The sequence below is a fragment of the Cydia pomonella genome, chromosome 1 (genome assembly GCF_033807575.1).
Source record: "Cydia pomonella isolate Wapato2018A chromosome 1, ilCydPomo1, whole genome shotgun sequence".
NCBI classification, from domain to species: domain Eukaryota; kingdom Metazoa; phylum Arthropoda; class Insecta; order Lepidoptera; family Tortricidae; genus Cydia; species Cydia pomonella.
The window spans coordinates 6,453,188-6,472,289 of NC_084703.1; the positions used below are offsets into that span (position 1 = coordinate 6,453,188).

Genomic DNA, 19,102 nt, shown 5'->3' on the forward strand with positions numbered 1-19,102 from the left:
CTCGTTACACATTGATAAGTGTTTATTGCGAGTTAATACATTTTCTACTTGCGTTTAGTGTACCCGTATTGAACTACATAATATTAGCCGTCGATCATACTGCTCTATTAACTATTTCATTTGTTTACAGAGACCAATCGGAGGTCGATGGTAACAGCAAGTTTACGACTAAAGTGAAGACGAAGCGGACTAGGATTCATGGAATTGAAGCTGACGCATTAGATACCCATACAATCACTCCAGTGGAGCTGCCGAAAGCAGTTTTACAAATTGATCCTAACAATTTACCAAATTTCAGCATCCCAGTAGCCTCTAAATCAAGTTCAATAGAAAAACCTACTCCAACAACGCCATTCGCCACTAGTACATTCGCATCTAAAACGGCCAGTGTCGAAAAAAGTAAGTCGGAAACAACAACTAGCAACAGTATTTACAATTTCGCTAATCCAGTGAGAATAACTAGTGAATCTCCTAAGCCGACGTCAACGCCTCCCAAATTCACATTCGGTAGCCCAGAGAGAAGTATAGACAAGCCTCTCGTTAGTGAAAAGACTTCTGAGCCTTCAATAATTCTAGGTGCGTCAAAAGAAAGCGAAAAAACTGAGGCAGCGGCGGCTGATTGGAACTGCCCAGATTGCTGGGTGAAAAATAAATCGGATGCGGCCTCTTGCGTGTGCTGCGGGCACAAGCCCCAAGCTGCGGCCGCGGCGACACCCGCGCTACCCGCCAAATGCTCCCTTTGCAAACTCGCCAACAGCCAACCCAACTCCGACAAATGCGTCAACTGTGCAAAAGTTCAGGTCAACAACATCACTAAGCCCCTCAAGGCGGACACCACCGCCAAGTGGTCCTGCAAGGACTGCTGGGCCAGTAACGACGACGCTTCCGACAAGTGCGCCTGCTGCGGTGCAGCCAACCCCAAGAAACAGTCCACACAAACTGTTCCTGCTGTGGAGAAATCCGGAGGAATGTGCTCTAAATGCTTCTCTACAAAAAATAGCAATGGAACCTGCAGCAAATGTGAAGAAAGCAAACCCGACAACACATTCAAGATTGTGCTTAAATCCCAGGCCAACAAGTGGGAGTGTGAACATTGCTTAGTTAGGAATGACAGCGATAAAACCAAATGCGTCTGCTGCGAGGCCGAGCGCTCCGGAGCGCCCAAACAGCCAGAGAAGAAGCAATTCAACTTTGGAACTGTCAACACTACATTTAAATTTGGCATTGATCCGAAAGCGCAAGAAGCTAACTTGGCTAAGATGTCAGAGAAACCAGAAGAAACAAAAGATAAAGTAGAAGAATCAGAAACTAATAATAATGTGCTAGCGAAGGCGCCGCCAACATTCTTCTTCGGCATACCTGACAAGAAATCAGAGGATCAGCCTTATGCTCCCAAGGCGGCAGAAAAATCAGCCGAGACACCTAAAGCCACCTTCACCTTCGGCGTTCCTAAACAGAACTCATTAGCGCCAACCAGCACGCCGGCACCATTATTCGGGATTCCAAATAAACTTACTGAAGCTTCTAAAGAATCCGAAAAGAAAGACAAATCTGAGGAAAAGGAGAAGCTCATTATGAATGATAAACCAGAGGAAGTGAAAAAGGCAGTTGAGCCAGCTAAGCCACCAGTTATGATGTTTGGATCGGCCCCATTGGCAGACAAATCTACAACGAATCAGCTGCTAAGTACAGCGTTTACTCTAAAGAAGGATGCCTCAAGCGCATCACTCAGTTTGGCTACCACGAGCACGCCTGCACCTATCCTGACTTTCTCTGCCTCAACAACCGGATCAGCCGAGAAGACCGGCCTCTTTGGCGCTACCGCGACCACTACACCCGCCACTACCATATCCTTCGCGCCAACGACCACAGCCACAGCCACCTCAGCTTTATCCATGTTCCAAAAGACTGACGAAAAACCTGTAAATACGATCTTCCAAAAGAGTGAACCGCCGACGACGACCCCGACCTCCTTATTTCCAAAGAGCGACGCGCCCGCGGCATCTGCTGCCGCGCCGGTCTCAACAACCGCGCCTGCTCCCACAGCAGCGCCCATGTTCAGCTTTGGCAGCTCTCAAGCGCAATCGGGCGATAAACCTAGCTTTAATTTCACATTTGGTAATAGTAATAAATCTGACGTGTTCAAACCACCAACGTTCGCGGCGAAGGACAGCAGCACCACCGTTAACCAATTTTCCCTCGGAGGTTCTACGACGGAAAATCCTTTAGCGCCGAATCCTTTGGCCGGAGGCAACGGACTGTCAGCAACTAACAGTTTGACTAGCAACTCTTTAGGCGGCAACAGTTTATCGGTTAATCCGCTAGCGGTGGGTCTGTCGCCCGGAAACGGCCTATCCGCGGCCGCTCCTAGTATATTTGGGTCGGCAATTCAGAAGGAGACCTCGTGGACACCGCCAAATAACAGCACGGCGAATCCGTTCAACGCGAATGCGACCACGAACAGCGCGCCTAAACCTTTCTCGTTCGGATCGTCGACGCCGTTCAGCGGGACCCCAGCGCCGGCATTCGGCACGAACAACACGCAGACATCGACGCCTGCGTTCGGAAGCAACTTGACAACGTCGCCACCCGCGTTCGGCTCGGCCACTCAGCCGGCGGCGGCGCCAGCCTTCGGCGCATCTCAGACCGCGGCGACGCCCGCTTTCGGCTCTAACGTGCAATCCACGCCCAATATCTTTGGAATGCCTAGTCAGAACAGCCAGCCGTCCATATTTTCGACGCCGAACCAGAATTCGACGGGGATGTTCGGGTCCCCCACGCAGCCCGCTCAGGCGCCGGCCTTGGGCATGTTCGGGCGGCCGAACGTGGGAGCCACGCCGACGTTCGGCACGCCGAACCCCTCGATACCCACCTTCGAGGCGCCGTCGGCGCCGTCTCCAGCGCCCTCCTTCAACTTCGGAACGTCTCAAACTTCCTCCTTCATGTTTGGACAACAGGTATGGTTTCTTCATTACGTTTTTTACCTATTTTTCATATAAATTAACTATAATAAGATTTTCAACTTTGTATCGGTTTGTAAGAAGCAGAATAAAATTTAGCAACTTTTTATTGAATCTCACGCTGTACGTACTAGTAGCGTGTAATGTCAACATGTACTAGATCACAGCCTAAGCAGAGCGTCGTTTCCACAGCCTCAGCAGCAGGCTCAGCCGCCGCAGACGGGCGTGTACAACTTCGGCGGCGCCGGCGGGCAGACGGCGCAGGTCCAGTTCAGCATGGGCAGCGCACCCAGCGCCGGCGTGCGCCGCGTGCGCCGTGCCGTGCGCCGCAGCTCGCAGCGATGAACCCCCGGTACATTGGACCTGGCTAATTGAGTGACCGGTAGTGTTTGGCAAAACGTCGAGTCCTCATTAGACTCGTTTTAGTCACTTTGAGTTATTTTAAATTTATAGAGACAAAAAATTTCAATTGTTGTTTACAATTGTGGTTTAGATTCCATTACGACGATTTTCTTTATCGTTTATTTAAATAAACTGTAATATTAATGAACAAGCCTATTAAAACTCGAGTTTCTTTTAAATCACTAAATAGACCGAATAAGGACTTGACGATAATACAATTATTTGAGTCTTTTAAGTGTCTTAAAATTGAGTCGATTTCTACAAATTTAGACTCAAAAGACTCGAGTTCTTACCAACTCTAATGACCGGTGCCGGCACTGTTTGGCTTCGTTGCTAAAAATTACAACTTAACAGAACGGGAAAGATTGAATTTTAAAGTTGTTAGAAAATAATGTATAATCTTGCATCTTGAAAACTATTCCCGTTTAGATTTGTACTAAATTACTCGTCGGAACAATGATGTCAGTTCCCGATTTGACCAAACTGGATAAGCCAGAGATGACCGGGCACTGACGTCATTTACTTTACCGCTATTTAGTTTAATTATGTGTTAGGTATTTCACTTAGACGAAGGTTTTCTTTAGTAACAAAACTGCACAAAAGACGATGTTGAATTCGAGCTTTTGAGCGGTTTGCCCGTATTGTTTTAGATATGCTGCTATTGATCTTCGTTTGCGTTAGCCACTTTGTTCAATATATTGTTTTTTACTGAAATGTTATCATCGAGCGTATTAAATTGTGTATTAATTGCCGTGTACATGTCCTGTGATACGTGTATTACTGTAACAGAATGATTATGCGAATAATATGTGTAAAGTTTGTCAAATCACCTGAAATCATTAGATTATTTAAAGGCCTAGTTTATATTTGCTCAGTGTTTCATTATACAGATTCACGAACAGCAAAATTTTACTCCTGATCATGTCTATTGAATCAACCTGTAGAAAAATAAAACTTTTTTTACTCCTGATCATGTCTGTTGAATCAACCTGCAGAAAAATAAAACTTTTTTTTATATATTTTACAGTACATATGGTGCTACTGCACTTTCTGTGCATATGTCGAAACTTTAAAGAGACATATTGTACTGTAAAACGTTGTACGATACACGTGCAAATAGGTAATTCGCAACTCGTGTCGATTTAAAACGTCCTCGTGGCCCTTTAAATGTTCGACAATAACGTAATATGCTAATTTTCGCACTAGTGCGGTAAAGTAGCACCATATGTACTGTAAATAACTATTCTGATTTGGGGCCATGGTAATGTTAATAGATGATTAGAAAACATGCATGTTGTATGTTCCTCAATTATTAACTTGGAATGTAAAAAATGGGCTAGTTAGATTTGACAGACTCTATAACTACGTGCGTGACTTGGATTGAACACTGTAAAATTGTAATCTCAATTTACCGGATTCTTGTTGAAACTAGAAATACGATCTAACATGTTGCTTCGAATTGTAAAAGCAAATTTCGTATCAATGCGTATGAATAAAATAATACAGATGTATAGAATATGTTAACTGCAATGCCTTCTAGTACACCGGTTGTATAAGGTTTCAGCCACTCCGAGTACATTGTAACTGTCGATACGATAAGTTATAGTTTGCACATAGAAAATATATTGTATAGCTGTCAGTATGTGGTTGACGTTTCAACCGATAAAGCGTCTGTAGTGCGGCCATCTTGCCTCGCATACTTTATTTAAAATGGCGGCGTTAGCAGCGTTGTCAGTTTAAGGGCTGTAGAACAGGGTTTCCCAACCTTTTTGCGTCGAGCCTTTGTAGTGTGGACTATGTTACACAGCTGACTAAATACCAGCTCGTGCGGTGGGTACTTAATTTCAGAGTGTACACTGCAATTGTACGCAAAGCACTAGTATGGTAACCACGTGGTCTATGAGGATGTATGATTTTCGGTATGTATTCTAAGATACGCTCCCATAGTTTAGTGTGGATTTTCAAGCGCTCCGATGCTCTCGAGGTAGGCGGTGGTTGTTATGTGATTAATTTGCAACAATTTACATACTTCCGTCGTGGTGCTCGCAATGAACCCGCTGCCGCGGACCGTCGCTACCTTTCGGGGAATACCATACCTTAGCACAAATCAATCAGTTTATTTTGCAATTAAAGGGGTTGGTTTACAGGTGTTATGACAATATACTCAAGTACACTCCTTAATTAGCCATAATCTATAGCATGCAAAATATTCACAATTATTTACATATGTATGTAAAAAATACTGAATTGAAACTTAACTAAAAAGTTTAACTTAATTATACATGTCTTACATTACATTATAATATGCATGAAATAATTGAATTTATAAAATAATTTAATTTATATAATCTATGCTCTATAAGCCACTCGTATTTTTTTAAATCAATTGACAATCAGGCACTTCTTTTAGCTGTTGTGGTATTTTATATGTATACACATCACGGTACAATTCTTCCTAAATCGACTTGTTCTTTGTTGTTTGTCAACCACAAGCCGGTTACAATCTCTTGTGTTCCGTGGATAATATAATAAATGCCTAGCAGTTTTAAAAAGTGATCTGTGCTTTCTTACAAATTTACCTTTCGGGGAATACCATACCTTAGCACAAATCAATCAGTTTATTTTCCAATTAAAGGGGTTGGTTTACAGGTGTTATGACAATATTCTCATGTACACTCCTTAATTAGCCATAATAATAGCATGCAAAATATTCACAATTATTTACATATGTATGTAAAAAATACTGAATTGAAACTTAACTAGATTATACATGTCTTACATTACATTAGAATATGCATGAATTAATTTAATTAAAAAAAAATCATTTAATTTATAAAATTATGCTCTATAGCCACTCTCGTATTTTTTTGATCAATTGTCAATCCGGCACTTCTTTGAGCTGTTGTGGTATTTTATATGTTTACACACATCACGGTACAATTCTTCCTAAATCGACTTGTTCTTTGTTGTTTGTCAACCGCCAGCCGGTTACAAGCTCTTGTGTTCCTTGGATAATATAATAAATCCCTAGCAGTTTTAAAAAGTGATCTGTGCTTTCTTACAAATTTAGACACTTCAATATATAAACATGGAAGAGGTAGTATTCCCAATTTAAAAAACAAAGGTTTACATGATCCTATAGGGTTAATTCCAAACATAGCACGAATACATTTTTTTTGGACAACAAATGCTCTGTCACCACCATTTCCCCAAATAATCAAGCCATATCTTAATACAGATTCAACATATCCATAGTAGGCAGCCATAAATGTGTTGTGATCTGTCGTTTTTCTTAATCTACGAAGGACATATACAAACCTATTAATTTTATAACACACATTATTTATTTGGTAATTCCAATTTAAATTTCTGTCAACAAATATTCCTAAAAATGCTTATATATCGTTTTCTTTTAATTTAACGCCTTCGCGAGCGTGATGGCGTCTTTGGACCGTAATGGGCATGCAATATTTGGTAAGGTCACACTGAAGAGTCAATTTGTACGTAAAGTTATCATTATCTTTATTTATTGGACCTACAATGTCGAGGTATATTTTTTCGAAAGCTAATTCAGCCGTTGAGGTAATTACCATTGGTTGCCTTGTGTGTAATGAGTATTTTTGTACAAACAAAGTCTTTGATATCCTAGTCCATGGAAGACCAAAAGTAATACTTTTTGATGTTATTAGTCATTCTCCTAATGCCAGTGTGGCCACTAGTTGGCAAGAGTTGGCAGGGTGGGCCAATGATAAATGCATTAAAAAAATTAAATAACGGCGCCATCGCTCGAAAATATGCCGCCATACCTTTGGCCAATGCTCGAGTAGATGGCGCCACTTTTTTATATTTAACGAATTTAAAACATATCTGTGAAAGAATAAGGATCAAAGTCAAATGGCGTTCTGAAAGTTTTAATCGTGTGCGAAAGATAGCAAAAGAAATTGATGAAATTCTCTTTGCTAATACTTTCTTTTAATATTTAAAATTAATTTTCGCAATCCGTACTCCAACATAATATAACATTTTTATGCAAAATCATATACAGGGGAGAAATTATTTCAGCAAGGTTTCTTAAAAATAAAAAACAATAATTGGCAAAAGCAACGAAGCGTTTCTGGTCATCACTGTTTTTGGTTTGGGGTAAGCGATTAATACTTTAACTTTATCAGGGTCGCCATGTGATGTGGGAGATCTGTAAGGGAAACACAAGTTGTTGTCGGTATGATGTTTATTATAATACAGTGTAATTAAGTTGGTACGGTCACGTCTGAAAATATCGATACGAAAAAAGTGCCAAAAATATGTATACATGCCCATATAATAAGGCAGTGTATACATATTGTTGACACATTTTTCGTATCTAAATTTTCAGACGTGACTGTACATGCTTGTATAGTAACGTAACGAACAATGAGATGGGAACATACTCCACACTGCAAGTCCTAAGAGCTATAAATTAACCAAGACGTTTCAAGTTTTTGTCTTATTATGATAAATTTGACCTTTTTACAACCAAACTAATATTGTCATTGATCAAACTAAGTTCAATATGTTTAATCCGAATTGGAACATATTCCAAGAGTCTGTAAATAATGGGTATTTTTAAGCATTTGGACTTTTTTTAAATTGTGGATACGATACGAGTGTGTTTAAAGGATTAGAATGAGATTTAAGATTTTAAAGAGAAAAAAAGGACAATGGCCAATCAAATAATGTCGCTGTCTGCAATAATTTTATTTTGCACTTCAGGTTGGGTATTTTTAAACATATTAACTTTTATTTAAAGTGTGGATACGTCAATCGAGTATGTTTAAAAGATTAGACAGAGATTAAAGATTTTAAAGAGAAAATAAAGAACAATGGACAATCAAATAATATAGCTATCATCTGCAATGATTTTATTTTCCACTAAATAACAGCAGTAATTTTAACCTGCTTGTTAGGGCTATTCCCAGTAGTTACTACCAAATTGTTTCCAGTGGTGTAACTACTGGGATTTTTTTCCCACCTTTACCAGTGATTACTACTGGGAAAAGGTGGGATGTTTTTTCCCAGTTGCTACCACCAAAATTTTGTGAGAGTTAAATACTAATAAAAACAATAGGCATAGTAGAGTGCTTAGTCAATAATTAGAAGTCGATTACTGTTTCAGTAAACTGCCTCAAAAGTTTTTTGGTTGATTTGTTTTACTAAAAATATCTCAGTAGTTACCACTGGTCCTACTTGATGGTAACTAGTGGGAATAACCTAGCGGGCTAGTCATAGTTAGGGAAGAAAATTTCGAAAAATAATCAAATGTTTTTGTCGGAAATTTTACATAATTTCGATTTTTTTTCCTGTTTTTTTTTTTCAGAAAAATTAAATACGTCATACACAATGCCACTGATGAGTGATGACAGTGTCAAATATATTAAATGCCAGAAACTAACATATAAGACGTGCAACCTTAACCTACGTGATTAAATTCCCAATTAAATTGATATGAAAAATTCAGAAGTAAAAAAAACTTGTTTTTCTCGGTTTTAATCGTTTTTTTTTAGAGTATTGTAACTGAAAATTTGCATTGTTTGTTTGGAAATAAACTTGACAAAAAAAACGAGTTTTGGAAAATTTCCCGTATTTTTCCGGGTTTTTCGCTAGTCACAGTCACTAGTTAGTTACGTAGGTTTTATGTACCAACTACGGATTTTCAATTCAACGTCATAACCATAACTCATTTAATGCAATAACACCTTACGTGTTTATTCTATTAGGCGGTACGGAGCGTGGCAAATAAATGTACAAAATTATACTACAATGATTTTGCTTGAGTATTTATAAAATCATGTTTTGATAAAACAGAAAAACGTTGGAACTTATTTTATGGGATTAATTACATTTAACAAGTAAAATGTATTCTTCTCTTTTCCGGTGTTGGAAGTATTTGTAGATACATAGCGGTCACCAGGTGTATGATGCATAATATGTCTTCGTCACGCGATTAGATATATCTTGTTTATACTGCACATTTCGTATGTTTATAAAAATTGCATTAAAAATACCGGTATTAAAAATGCCCTAAAAAGACGGGATCCAGATATTGAAAGCCCTAGTTACTATCTGAGGATGACTACAAGTTGTAGTAATGAACGAAATTAGAAAAAGTTGTAGGTAATTGAGTATGATCACCATCCCCATACTCATATGTAGTTGTCACAATTATAACCGATCTTTTTGCAGAATTGGACGTAGGTGTGTAGAAACATGCACTTGCACTTATCTGATAAAAACTTACTAAATTATATATCTGTAAATCGCGGCATTGTTGCCGCCCGATAGCAGCCGATGGGCTAATTGGCCAAGCGATATGCCTCCGGATAGGTTGTAAAACTGATTATGGCAGGTAGTTCCAAATCTTAGTATGATAAAAGTTATCGCCGCATAAAGGTAGTGTGAGTTGAGACGTGACTATATATTATTATAAGTATATAGGTTTTTTTCGACACTACTTTTGTGTTTTGTGTCACGATATTTTAGTTGACTAGGGACTTAGCACAGCTGATAATTGACTAATCTGATGTTTGAAAAATAGCAGTAATTTTTTATTTGATATGTCGATATTTGGTTGGTTTCTTATTCGTATTTATATAATAAAACGTCTAATAACCGGTGTACTAAAATACAATAAAGAAATCAAAAATAATAATTTAATTAATGAAATGTAAAATATAATCTTGCCATAATTTTTTTACACAGAAGTTTGACTATTCTCCCATACCAAAAATGGAGTATATAAAAATAATAATTTCCGATGGTACATCGCTTATGCTTATTGGTTCCAGGGCCAGTGTTCATTCAAATGCCCATCTTCCTTTAGATTTTTCCTGACAAGGCGTATAGGAATACATTGACAAAGAATTTATAAGAATATTATAGTACATATGGCGCTTTACCGCGCTAGTGCGATAATTATCACATTACGTAACTGTCGAAAATGTAAAACGTTGTACGATACATGTGCGAATAGGCAATAGGCAATATTCTTCTTTAGCTTTGATATAAAAACGCAATAATGTTGTCAACGTATTATTGGGCGAATCTGTAAAATAGATATGACGTCCACCGTAACATGTTTATAGAGTCAGACCAAGATAGTTGGCAGCGATTTTGACAGACCAGACAGTGCAAGTGTTCTCTTGAACGACAAACTTCTATGAAATTATGACGTGTACTTAATACTTGCATAGGCTGTTGTTGTTGTTGTTGTTGTCCTAAAGCACCCCAGAGGTGCAAAGAGCTTTCACAAGCTCGCGCCACGCCTTCCTATCTTCAGCTCGTCTTCTGGCCTCGCTCCAGCTCAACCCGACCGCTCGTAGCTCTCTTAGGACGGACCGTTGCCAAGAGTGTACGGGACGCCCGGAGCCACGGCTTCCGTCCGGCGGTTTCCACGCGAAAGCTATGGTAGCATTATTCGTTTCCCCTCTTCGAATAGTATGTCCTCTCCATCTACGTTTCCGTGTCGCAATTTCTTCGTCAAAGGGTGTTTGTATATATACGGCATATACTCTATAGGTCTTCATTTCGAATGGTTTTTGGCCAGAAAACGCGAAGGATCGACCTGAGGGACTTGTTGACGAAGACCTGAAGTTTATTAGTTTGGCCTTTAGTCACTCTCCACGTTTCGCAGCCAAAAAGCAAGACAGATTTCACAATGGATTCGAAGAGGGAAAGTTTAACTCGTCGCGTGAGCACATGACTCCCAAACAGCCTTCAAGACGAACTCCAAATGAGACCACAGGGCGAGTTCAAGCAAGTGGTGTTCAGCTCCCGGTCTGTGGACTTCAAGACGACAGATCTGAACAAGGACCATCTGGCCATGCTGCAGCAAGACTTGCAGGAGAAATATCACCAGACCAATAACCGGGTGTATTTTTGGTGGGCGGAAATGTTAAGATTAAAAAAAAACAAAAATTATCGTTGTGGCAACACTATTTCGTTCATTCGCTTTTTGGAAACCGTGTGTCACTTTCGCTCTCTATAAGTTTCGCACCAAAAGCTGCCTATTTGCTGGCTTTCGTTAGTTATCTCGGTAAATCGGAGTAATCGTGCTTGAAATTATTGAAAAATTAAGTTTTGTGCCTTGAGATCGGACGGAGGGACGCTGGAGTTGCGGTATATTCAGGCGTGCAGGTAACCTTAGAGGTCTGGTAAGTGCACGAGCTGGTCTCCGGGGCCCTCGCCGCCTGAAAGAGGAGCTGACGACCCCTCTAAACCCAGGTTAGTGCCTAAAATCTGAATTTCAAGGCAATTAAAGCATTATTTTGTAGAATTGCATTCTTGTAATATTTATTTTCGATTGAATCCCCCCAAAATTTACAGTCCACTGTTTCGAAATCGCACATTTATTATTACTTCTTTATCCTGTTGTCGATGTCTTCATCCGCTCCACCTTTACAGGATAGTACGCTCCCCAGGTACACAAACTTTGACACTGAGTCTAGGTTCTCACCCCCCAGCGACAGCGGATCCGTTGTACTTGAATTTGACTCGCATGCTAACTGTCTTACGTCTGTTGATTCGCAGGCCCATTCTATCAGCCTCTTCTTTAAGACTTTCAAGTTTGGCTTCTAGATGAGCAAGAGTAGGCAAAATCAACACGATGTCGTCCGCGTAGTCCAAGTCCTCTAAAACGTTCGTGTCCCATGGTATACCTCTCGGTGTCGATACCACATTACGCATGACGTCATCCAAGAGAATCACAAATAAAAGCGGTGATAGAAGGCACCCTTGCCTTACTCCGGCTGATATCTGTATAGGCGATCCACGCTCTTTCTCATGGACCACCCTGCATGTGCTACCTTCGTATAAAGAGCGATATTTATTTTAAATTTATTATGCGGACGAAACAGGTAGGGATACCCCTCCTGCTTAGGCTAGATCACAACGCGCTCCATTTCTTGCATAAGCTGGGCTATCAAAATCGCGGCCAACTTAGCTTAGTCTGACCCTACTAAAGTTTGCACTTTAACCCTTAAAAAATTTAAGTAAATCAACAAAAATGGATAATTAACTAATCCATAACTTTGTAAAATGTATGAATGATCACATCTTACAGATATCCAGCCCAGTGCAATTTATTTTCATTCGCGACAGTCGTCTTGTCCAACATGTACCTACTTGTACTTCTAATTTCGTTTGTATAGAATCAAAATAACTCATAGCGCTAATTGAGTATTGATATTAGTAAAATAAGAAAGGAATATTTTTCTAGAAAGATGCAATGGCGTTCCGCTAATTACCATATTTCAATATGTGATTAGTTTTGTGTTAAGGCTGCACTATATCTGCACTCAAACGATTCGTCTTCTGTTGTGATATGATATGAAACGTGTACTTTAAAGCCCAACTTCATTGACGCCAAGCGATTATGAAGCTTATTGTACTACTTATAGTGTTTAAATATTTTTTTTTTATTAAAAGCGTTAATTTATTGTTTTACGTCTAATTTTACCTGAAATTTGGGTATAGGATAAAATGCCAGTGCCACATTTTAAAGTTATTCTTCCTAATAGAAAAATGTAATTCTTCAACACAAGACGGAATCGTCTGAAGTTGCCGGTTCGTAGAACTATAAATTTGAAAATTTTGAAAATGTGTCTCACTAACTTATTGTACTCCTTGAAATTAAATTCCGTTCCGATATTGTGCAATAAATTTGCTCATATATTATGAAAAGCCTTAAACGCGAAGTAGAAATATGAATACTACTATTGCGTCTAATCTGTTCTTATTATCATCTACTACGGGGGAGTAGCTTTCGTATGACGGTTTTTTTTTGTTAAAAATACATCAGTACCCCTAGTGTAAATAAATTCGATTTCGAAACGTGACGTACGCGTTTGCGTTTAGTCTCATTTTGTATTGGATTTAGAAAGAGCGCGCCAAGCGGGACGTTTTGGAAACTCAAAATCCTATACAAAATGAGACTTAACGCAAACGCGTTCGTCACGTTTCGAAATCGAAACTACAAATTTACACTAGGGGTACTGGTTGCATGAAGGTATAACGTTACCCGCGGTGTCATGCGGAATGTGAGCTTAGATAAATTACCTATTCTAACACTAATTAGCTCTTAAGTTTGTCTGTAAATTTTGTTAGTGGAAAACTTCCATAAGTATAATGTGGTATCAAATTTAATGGAGTCACGTATGACATATTTTCCTGATAACGTCTCTTATTTTATTTTAAATTTACGAAGGGCGCCCGCTTAGGTTGTGTTTTATTCAGGCACGAGACGTTCTTCTTCATCGAAAGCCGCACCAAATAACTGCTTCGATGAAGACAGCAAAGCTCAAACTCTATTTAGCTATCATTCCGAATTCACGATTATATGTATGAAAGCTGGTCTTTCAGAATAATGTTGAAGAATCACAAGTGAGGTAGCAGGCGATGTAACTAAGTACTTATAGTTGAAAATTGTAATTTGTGCGGGTTTCGAAGATAATGTAAGGATAATGAGTGGCGAACGGGATCTGTGAGGTAGCCAAATGCCCGATATCGTTAGTATCCGCCTATTTCTACATGGGAAGCCAGGAAGCGGCCCTCGCACAGCTCGTACGTGAGTGGATGGCCGGCGAACTGGGCGTAATCGCGCTGCTCGCTCCTGGGAACAGTAAGGGAAAACAAATATCTCTGTTATTGTAGTTTTGCTCTAAGGACACCCCTTGTCCGACTAAGGAAGGCTACCATTGTAATAGGCATCCTATTTTTAGGTATCTTTAAGTTTTAGAAGTAGCTTCAGCATGGAACAACGTCAGGCAAAACATTGTAACAGGCTCGTGTAAGATTCGTTGGGATCGATATTTTGTATATTTAAAAAGTAATTCATAAGAAAAATTAAACTTTATATTGAAATAAGTTTGTTAAATGGCCCTAGTGAAAAAGGGTACAAGTCTCTGGCAGTTTAGGTGTATAAGGGCATAAGTGTTACGTGGAACTTACACCCCTTTACACCTGCGCTGCCAGAGACTTGTACCCTTTTTCACTAGGGCCACAGTATATGTACTCCATTGACTGTTACGATATTTTGCTTGTTTAGTAATTATTTCTGTATATAGTTAGTTGAGTTGAATCATTTCGCGATTTGTAGTGGCATTTGGACCTTAGTAATTATCGTATTTTTTTTAATAAGTAAAAAAAATAATCAAAAGGCCTCCAAATGCGCACTACTCTGAGTCACTAAGTAATGTAATGTAAAAACATGTTATTGTATTTAACTGAACTATCAGTGAATATTACAATAAAGAATAATGGAAACTTGGGGAGCAAAACTAAACTTGTATACTTCCGCGAATTGATATTAATGTTGACGAATTAAATGATAATTACGATCGTTGATTTATAAATGCTTTAGATTTGTTCCTCAATGAAACTGCCATCAAAATTATCACTGTTGTTTTCATAAAACTCCTACTACTATAATAACCTTTTTGTTAATAGTCCGGCTCATTTTAATTTCCCTAACACTCACAGAAAATAAACAGTAAAAGAGAAATAAGCCTGGATTACTATAAGAACCGTTGTCACCATCGCAGGCTCAGGACGACTTCGTTCACATTCCTATTTCGACACTTTAAATCGTCCACAACGCCATGTCTTCCTAACTCTTCCATATTGTTATATCGTCAATTTCTTATCATGTCCATATTCCTATATGATCCATTGTGTTTTGTTACCATTCGGATGTATTCTGCTAAGGCGATATAGGAGTGGTGACAAGTTAGCACTATAGGAGTGGTGACAAGTTAGCACTGGTCGATATAGGAATGGTGACGAGTTAGCACCGTGGACTATTTAGGAATGCGGACGAGTTAACACTTAACACTTTTGGTGCAGAGCGCCCCGTTTCTTGTACAAAATTGAACACACATGCGTGTTCTTGGCAGTAAATCTGGGAGGTGACCACATATGAATGTCGACGAAACACGACAGTAGACCATACTCGTATATGGCAATGAGGAAAACTTAAAATGGGAAGGGCGCCGGCGATGCTAAATGTGTAGTTAATCGAGCGTGAAATCTATTGGATTCGAAACATCAGATGATGCTCATTGGAAGAAAAAAGGTTATACACCGTGTTTTTTTATTTCCATTATTTCAAGGGTGCAATCATGAGCATAAGTAAGTTTACTTTCGTAGACACCGGTATTCTAAATAACTCCATTTCAGAGATAAATAAAGCCCTTACGAGCGTGTGTTGTGTATACTTGCCTTAGGACTTACTGTTTACTGTTTAGTAATTGCTACTAAATGTACCTAAGTACTATCTTGGACCAACTCGGACGATATGTTCGAAATAACATTTATGTAGATATTTTTTGGCTGAGTTAAATGTAATGCCCGTGTTACAACAACGCTATATGCAACAATTAATTACTTTTTATATTTAAACAAAACATAATAATAATAAAAAAAGATAGTCCTCATAGTCGTCTCAGTGAACGGAGTCTACCAACAACCTTGAGAGACTAATAGGTGGTTGAATCAAGGGTCAGATGCAGAAGGCGGCAGTCTTGGACACGGCGCGATAGTCCGACGGTTCCTCTCTCTGCAGCCCTGACCATCGGCAGCTTGAGCCTTGCCCCAGTGCTGGCGGCACACTAGGTTAGGTTTGTTATAATATGTTTATATCATTTTTGTATTGTTTTGTAAGTGTTTTAAACATGGTACCCACGAGGAACCCGAATGATTTTAACCACGCATTTCTGAGAAGGAAAAAATCTTGCATGAGTTTAGGTAAATTTTCCCAAAAAATTTTTTTTTTTTTAATTCAGTCATTCCTACAGAATGAAACTCTTCTACGACAAAAGATTTTTAAAAGTAGGTTTCATACCCTGATAATTATACTCGCAATTGTTGTGAGACTGTGGCTGTTAATATTTTAGTGTTTAATTGTAAATCATGCAATTGCTTTCGGAAATTATAATTGTGTATAGTAGAACCGCTGATGAAGACTATAAAATAAATTGATAGCATTTATAAACGGTATTGTGAAAGCGGTAGCCTGGTAGGTAGGTAGGCACAATAGTTTGGCCCTGGTTTGGCCAGACGTGCTAAAATGAGTTGCATTCTCGCGGCGCGTGGCTCCGTACATCTAGCTTGAAGTATGGACACGCACGCGAGAACGCAACTTAGCTAGCCGGTCAGGGCCTGTCTCATTTCAAACATAGAGAGAATCATACTGTCTTTTGTGGATGTAATTGGCCCTTGAGTATAGTTTTTTCTTCTTATTTACTGACAAATTAGGTTTTCCAGACTATAAATTCATTTTATATTATTTATAATCAAAGCAATGTCATTAAATATCAGACATGTGTTTCATTCGATATATTTATTTAATTATGTAAATATGTATTCATAAATGTATCTAATAGTGCTCGGAGCTCAGAGTACTACGACTGTTTACTAAAATGCCAGGTTGCGAAATTAGACACTTTAAATAATTGTGGGCGGCGTACCTACTGTTCGCCTCTGGTATATGGATGATTTAGTCGGTTCAGGATCACTATTTATTATACACAGTAGTATTAAATAGGTAGTGGCTAAATATATTGGAATTGGAACACATCCTTATTTTTATAGTAACAAAGGTAACGATGTATTTGGCCACTTTTTCCGTCACTATTTGACACTGACTACACACGGACCAACAACTCGGGTAAGTAGAGGTTGGTAGACCTGTAGATGTAGATTCTAAATGTGCCTACTTTTAGAAAGTGTTCATAGGCTCCGGTAAATAACAGCCAATGGTGCGTTGTTGCTTGCTCAGGAACACATGTTTGTGACCATGGCCTATGAGACCACAGCTAATCGGTTGAGCCCGGTATCGGCCTACGCCGGGCCACACGATGGTACGCTTATATCCAGGCGGGCGGTCGTAAGAACTGTTGAATCCACGCTTGTTCTGCTTAAACACTTTAGGCTTATCGACATTCGTGTCTAATGGTCCTGGGTCGCTCGGTCTCCGCGGTGCCATTGCGATATCGACCAAAGCGTTCCGCCCTTTGTATGATTTATCTCTCCCTGTTTTATTCATCACACCTAATCTCGTCTTCTTAAACTTTTCGAAACTTCCTGGCAAAGCGATTGGCCACGTCGCGGCTGGATATTTGCGTCCATTAAACTGACTTATTATGGTACTGGCATCCCTCGGCCCTGTGGAGAGATCGTATGGACCCCGAAGCGAGACGAGCTTTTTGGATTTCTGTTCGATGCTATCCTTGTCGACGATAGTGTAACGATTAGGAGCAAGGCTCCAATTGGGAGTTCGATCAGGGAATCGACAGGGCTCTCCATATTCAAAGGAGGGCAAAGTAGAATGAGGGCCGTAAGGGGCTTTGTAGGGAGTGGCTTTGAAGTACATGCCTGGAGGAGGGATGAAGCATTTTTTTGGTATAAAGCGCGGGGCTCTGCCAAAGCCTACGTTTTTGCAGGCAGCTTCATATTTGGGCAAGTCTTGAGGTTGGCACCATGCCGGCCCACCCACGGATTGCATCCAGCGACGGTATTGCAGAATTTTCTGGTTTCTATAGCCCAGGTTTTTGCACCAATCTTCCATTTCGGCTTTGAAGCGCCATGGGTCTTTGGGTTCGGCTCTGTTCTTGTTTACGACGAATATCTCGTGGATGGGAATAGGGTGGTAGCGGCACGGATCGTAGGCCTCCTCTTGCAGCTTGAACTGTCCGCTGGGGTCTAGGTTGGGATGTAGAGTCAGTTTGCCAAACCGTGGGACTGAAGTCCCAAATCCTAAAGGTCTTGTCTTCGACTCATTGCTTTTTTGTTTCCTATTTGTTACCATTTTGGTATGTAGTATATTTTATCCGTAATCAAAATAAAAATAAATATTTATCTAAAAGTGAAAATGACACAAACATCACACACTAAAATTTGACATTTTACTTTTTTATGAAAAGTGTTTGATTTGGAGACAACAAAGCGTCAGAGCTCGTTCCCACTAAGACCCAGACTAGAGAAGTTTGGATTAAAAATCGCCACGACATCCGACATAGTGGGAACGAGCTCTCAGCGTGCAATCTTTGGTTTTGGTCAAAGAGTAAGGTATGTTTTGGTTTTGTAAGGCCACAATTACATTATCATAGAAATGTGACCCTATGATGGTGTAATTTACCAAATTCAACGTATACTTACTTATGATCATAATTGACCAATTACTGTCAGATAGACTCCTATATGATCATTTCTATGATAGTCTAATTGCGGCCTTCTGTCTTATCATCATAGATAAATAAGAACTAAGCATAGAGTGCTTACTCCATACATCAATTTTGGTACCAATACTTACTTTAGGTATTGTTTTACCAAAACGCTTATTATTTTCGAAGTTAATGTCTAGCATCAAGTGGCGGAATTATTAGTACCGCTATCGACTTGACACTAGATGTTTCGGGTGTCGCGACTGACGAAAATTGTATTTCTCAATATAGAGTTCCGGTTAATCCGGTCTGAATATTAGCTGACAATAGGGTTGTTTCCATCTACAAATCTTAGGGCAGAATAGTATCAAGTATCCTAGTGAGTATTATATTCTTTGCATAGAAGTCAATATACCTACTTGTAAGGAGTTTGTATATCTTGTGTTGTACTGTTTGTAAAATTAGCATTTTGACAGTAAATATTCAGCTCCCGGCTGGGACGCATGACGTCGCGCAGTGTATTCAAAGTGCGATTATGAGTGGTGTCGT

The 19,102-nt window shown here is 39.5% G+C and overlaps 2 protein-coding genes across 2 annotated transcripts in view; one reads left to right on the top strand and one right to left on the bottom strand.

Annotated features, from left to right (window-relative positions):
• The window catches only part of LOC133522806 (nuclear pore complex protein Nup153-like), a 28,126-nt gene extending 13,339 nt beyond the window's left edge, over positions 1–14,787 (top strand). The window contains exons 6-7 of the mRNA XM_061858299.1: positions 131–2,957; positions 3,153–14,787. Coding sequence (XP_061714283.1) covers positions 131–2,957; positions 3,153–3,305 — 2,980 coding nt within the window. The 3' untranslated portion in view covers positions 3,306–14,787. The remainder of the gene's footprint in view (positions 1–130; positions 2,958–3,152) is intronic.
• A 1,929-nt stretch (positions 14,788–16,716) lies between these two features.
• Positions 16,717–18,308, bottom strand: LOC133522896 (uncharacterized). The gene has a single exon (XM_061858406.1). It carries the CDS (start codon positions 18,196–18,198, stop codon positions 17,110–17,112), a length of 1,089 nt encoding a protein of 362 aa, XP_061714390.1. The 5' UTR covers positions 18,199–18,308; the 3' UTR covers positions 16,717–17,109.
• Between the last annotated feature and the right edge of the window lie 794 nt (positions 18,309–19,102).

Bases quoted from the DNA above. Each gene is read 5' to 3' on its own strand.
- LOC133522896 (XM_061858406.1), bottom strand. From the start codon at position 18,198: ATGGTAACAAATAGGAAACAAAAAAGCAATGAGTCGAAGACAAGACCT.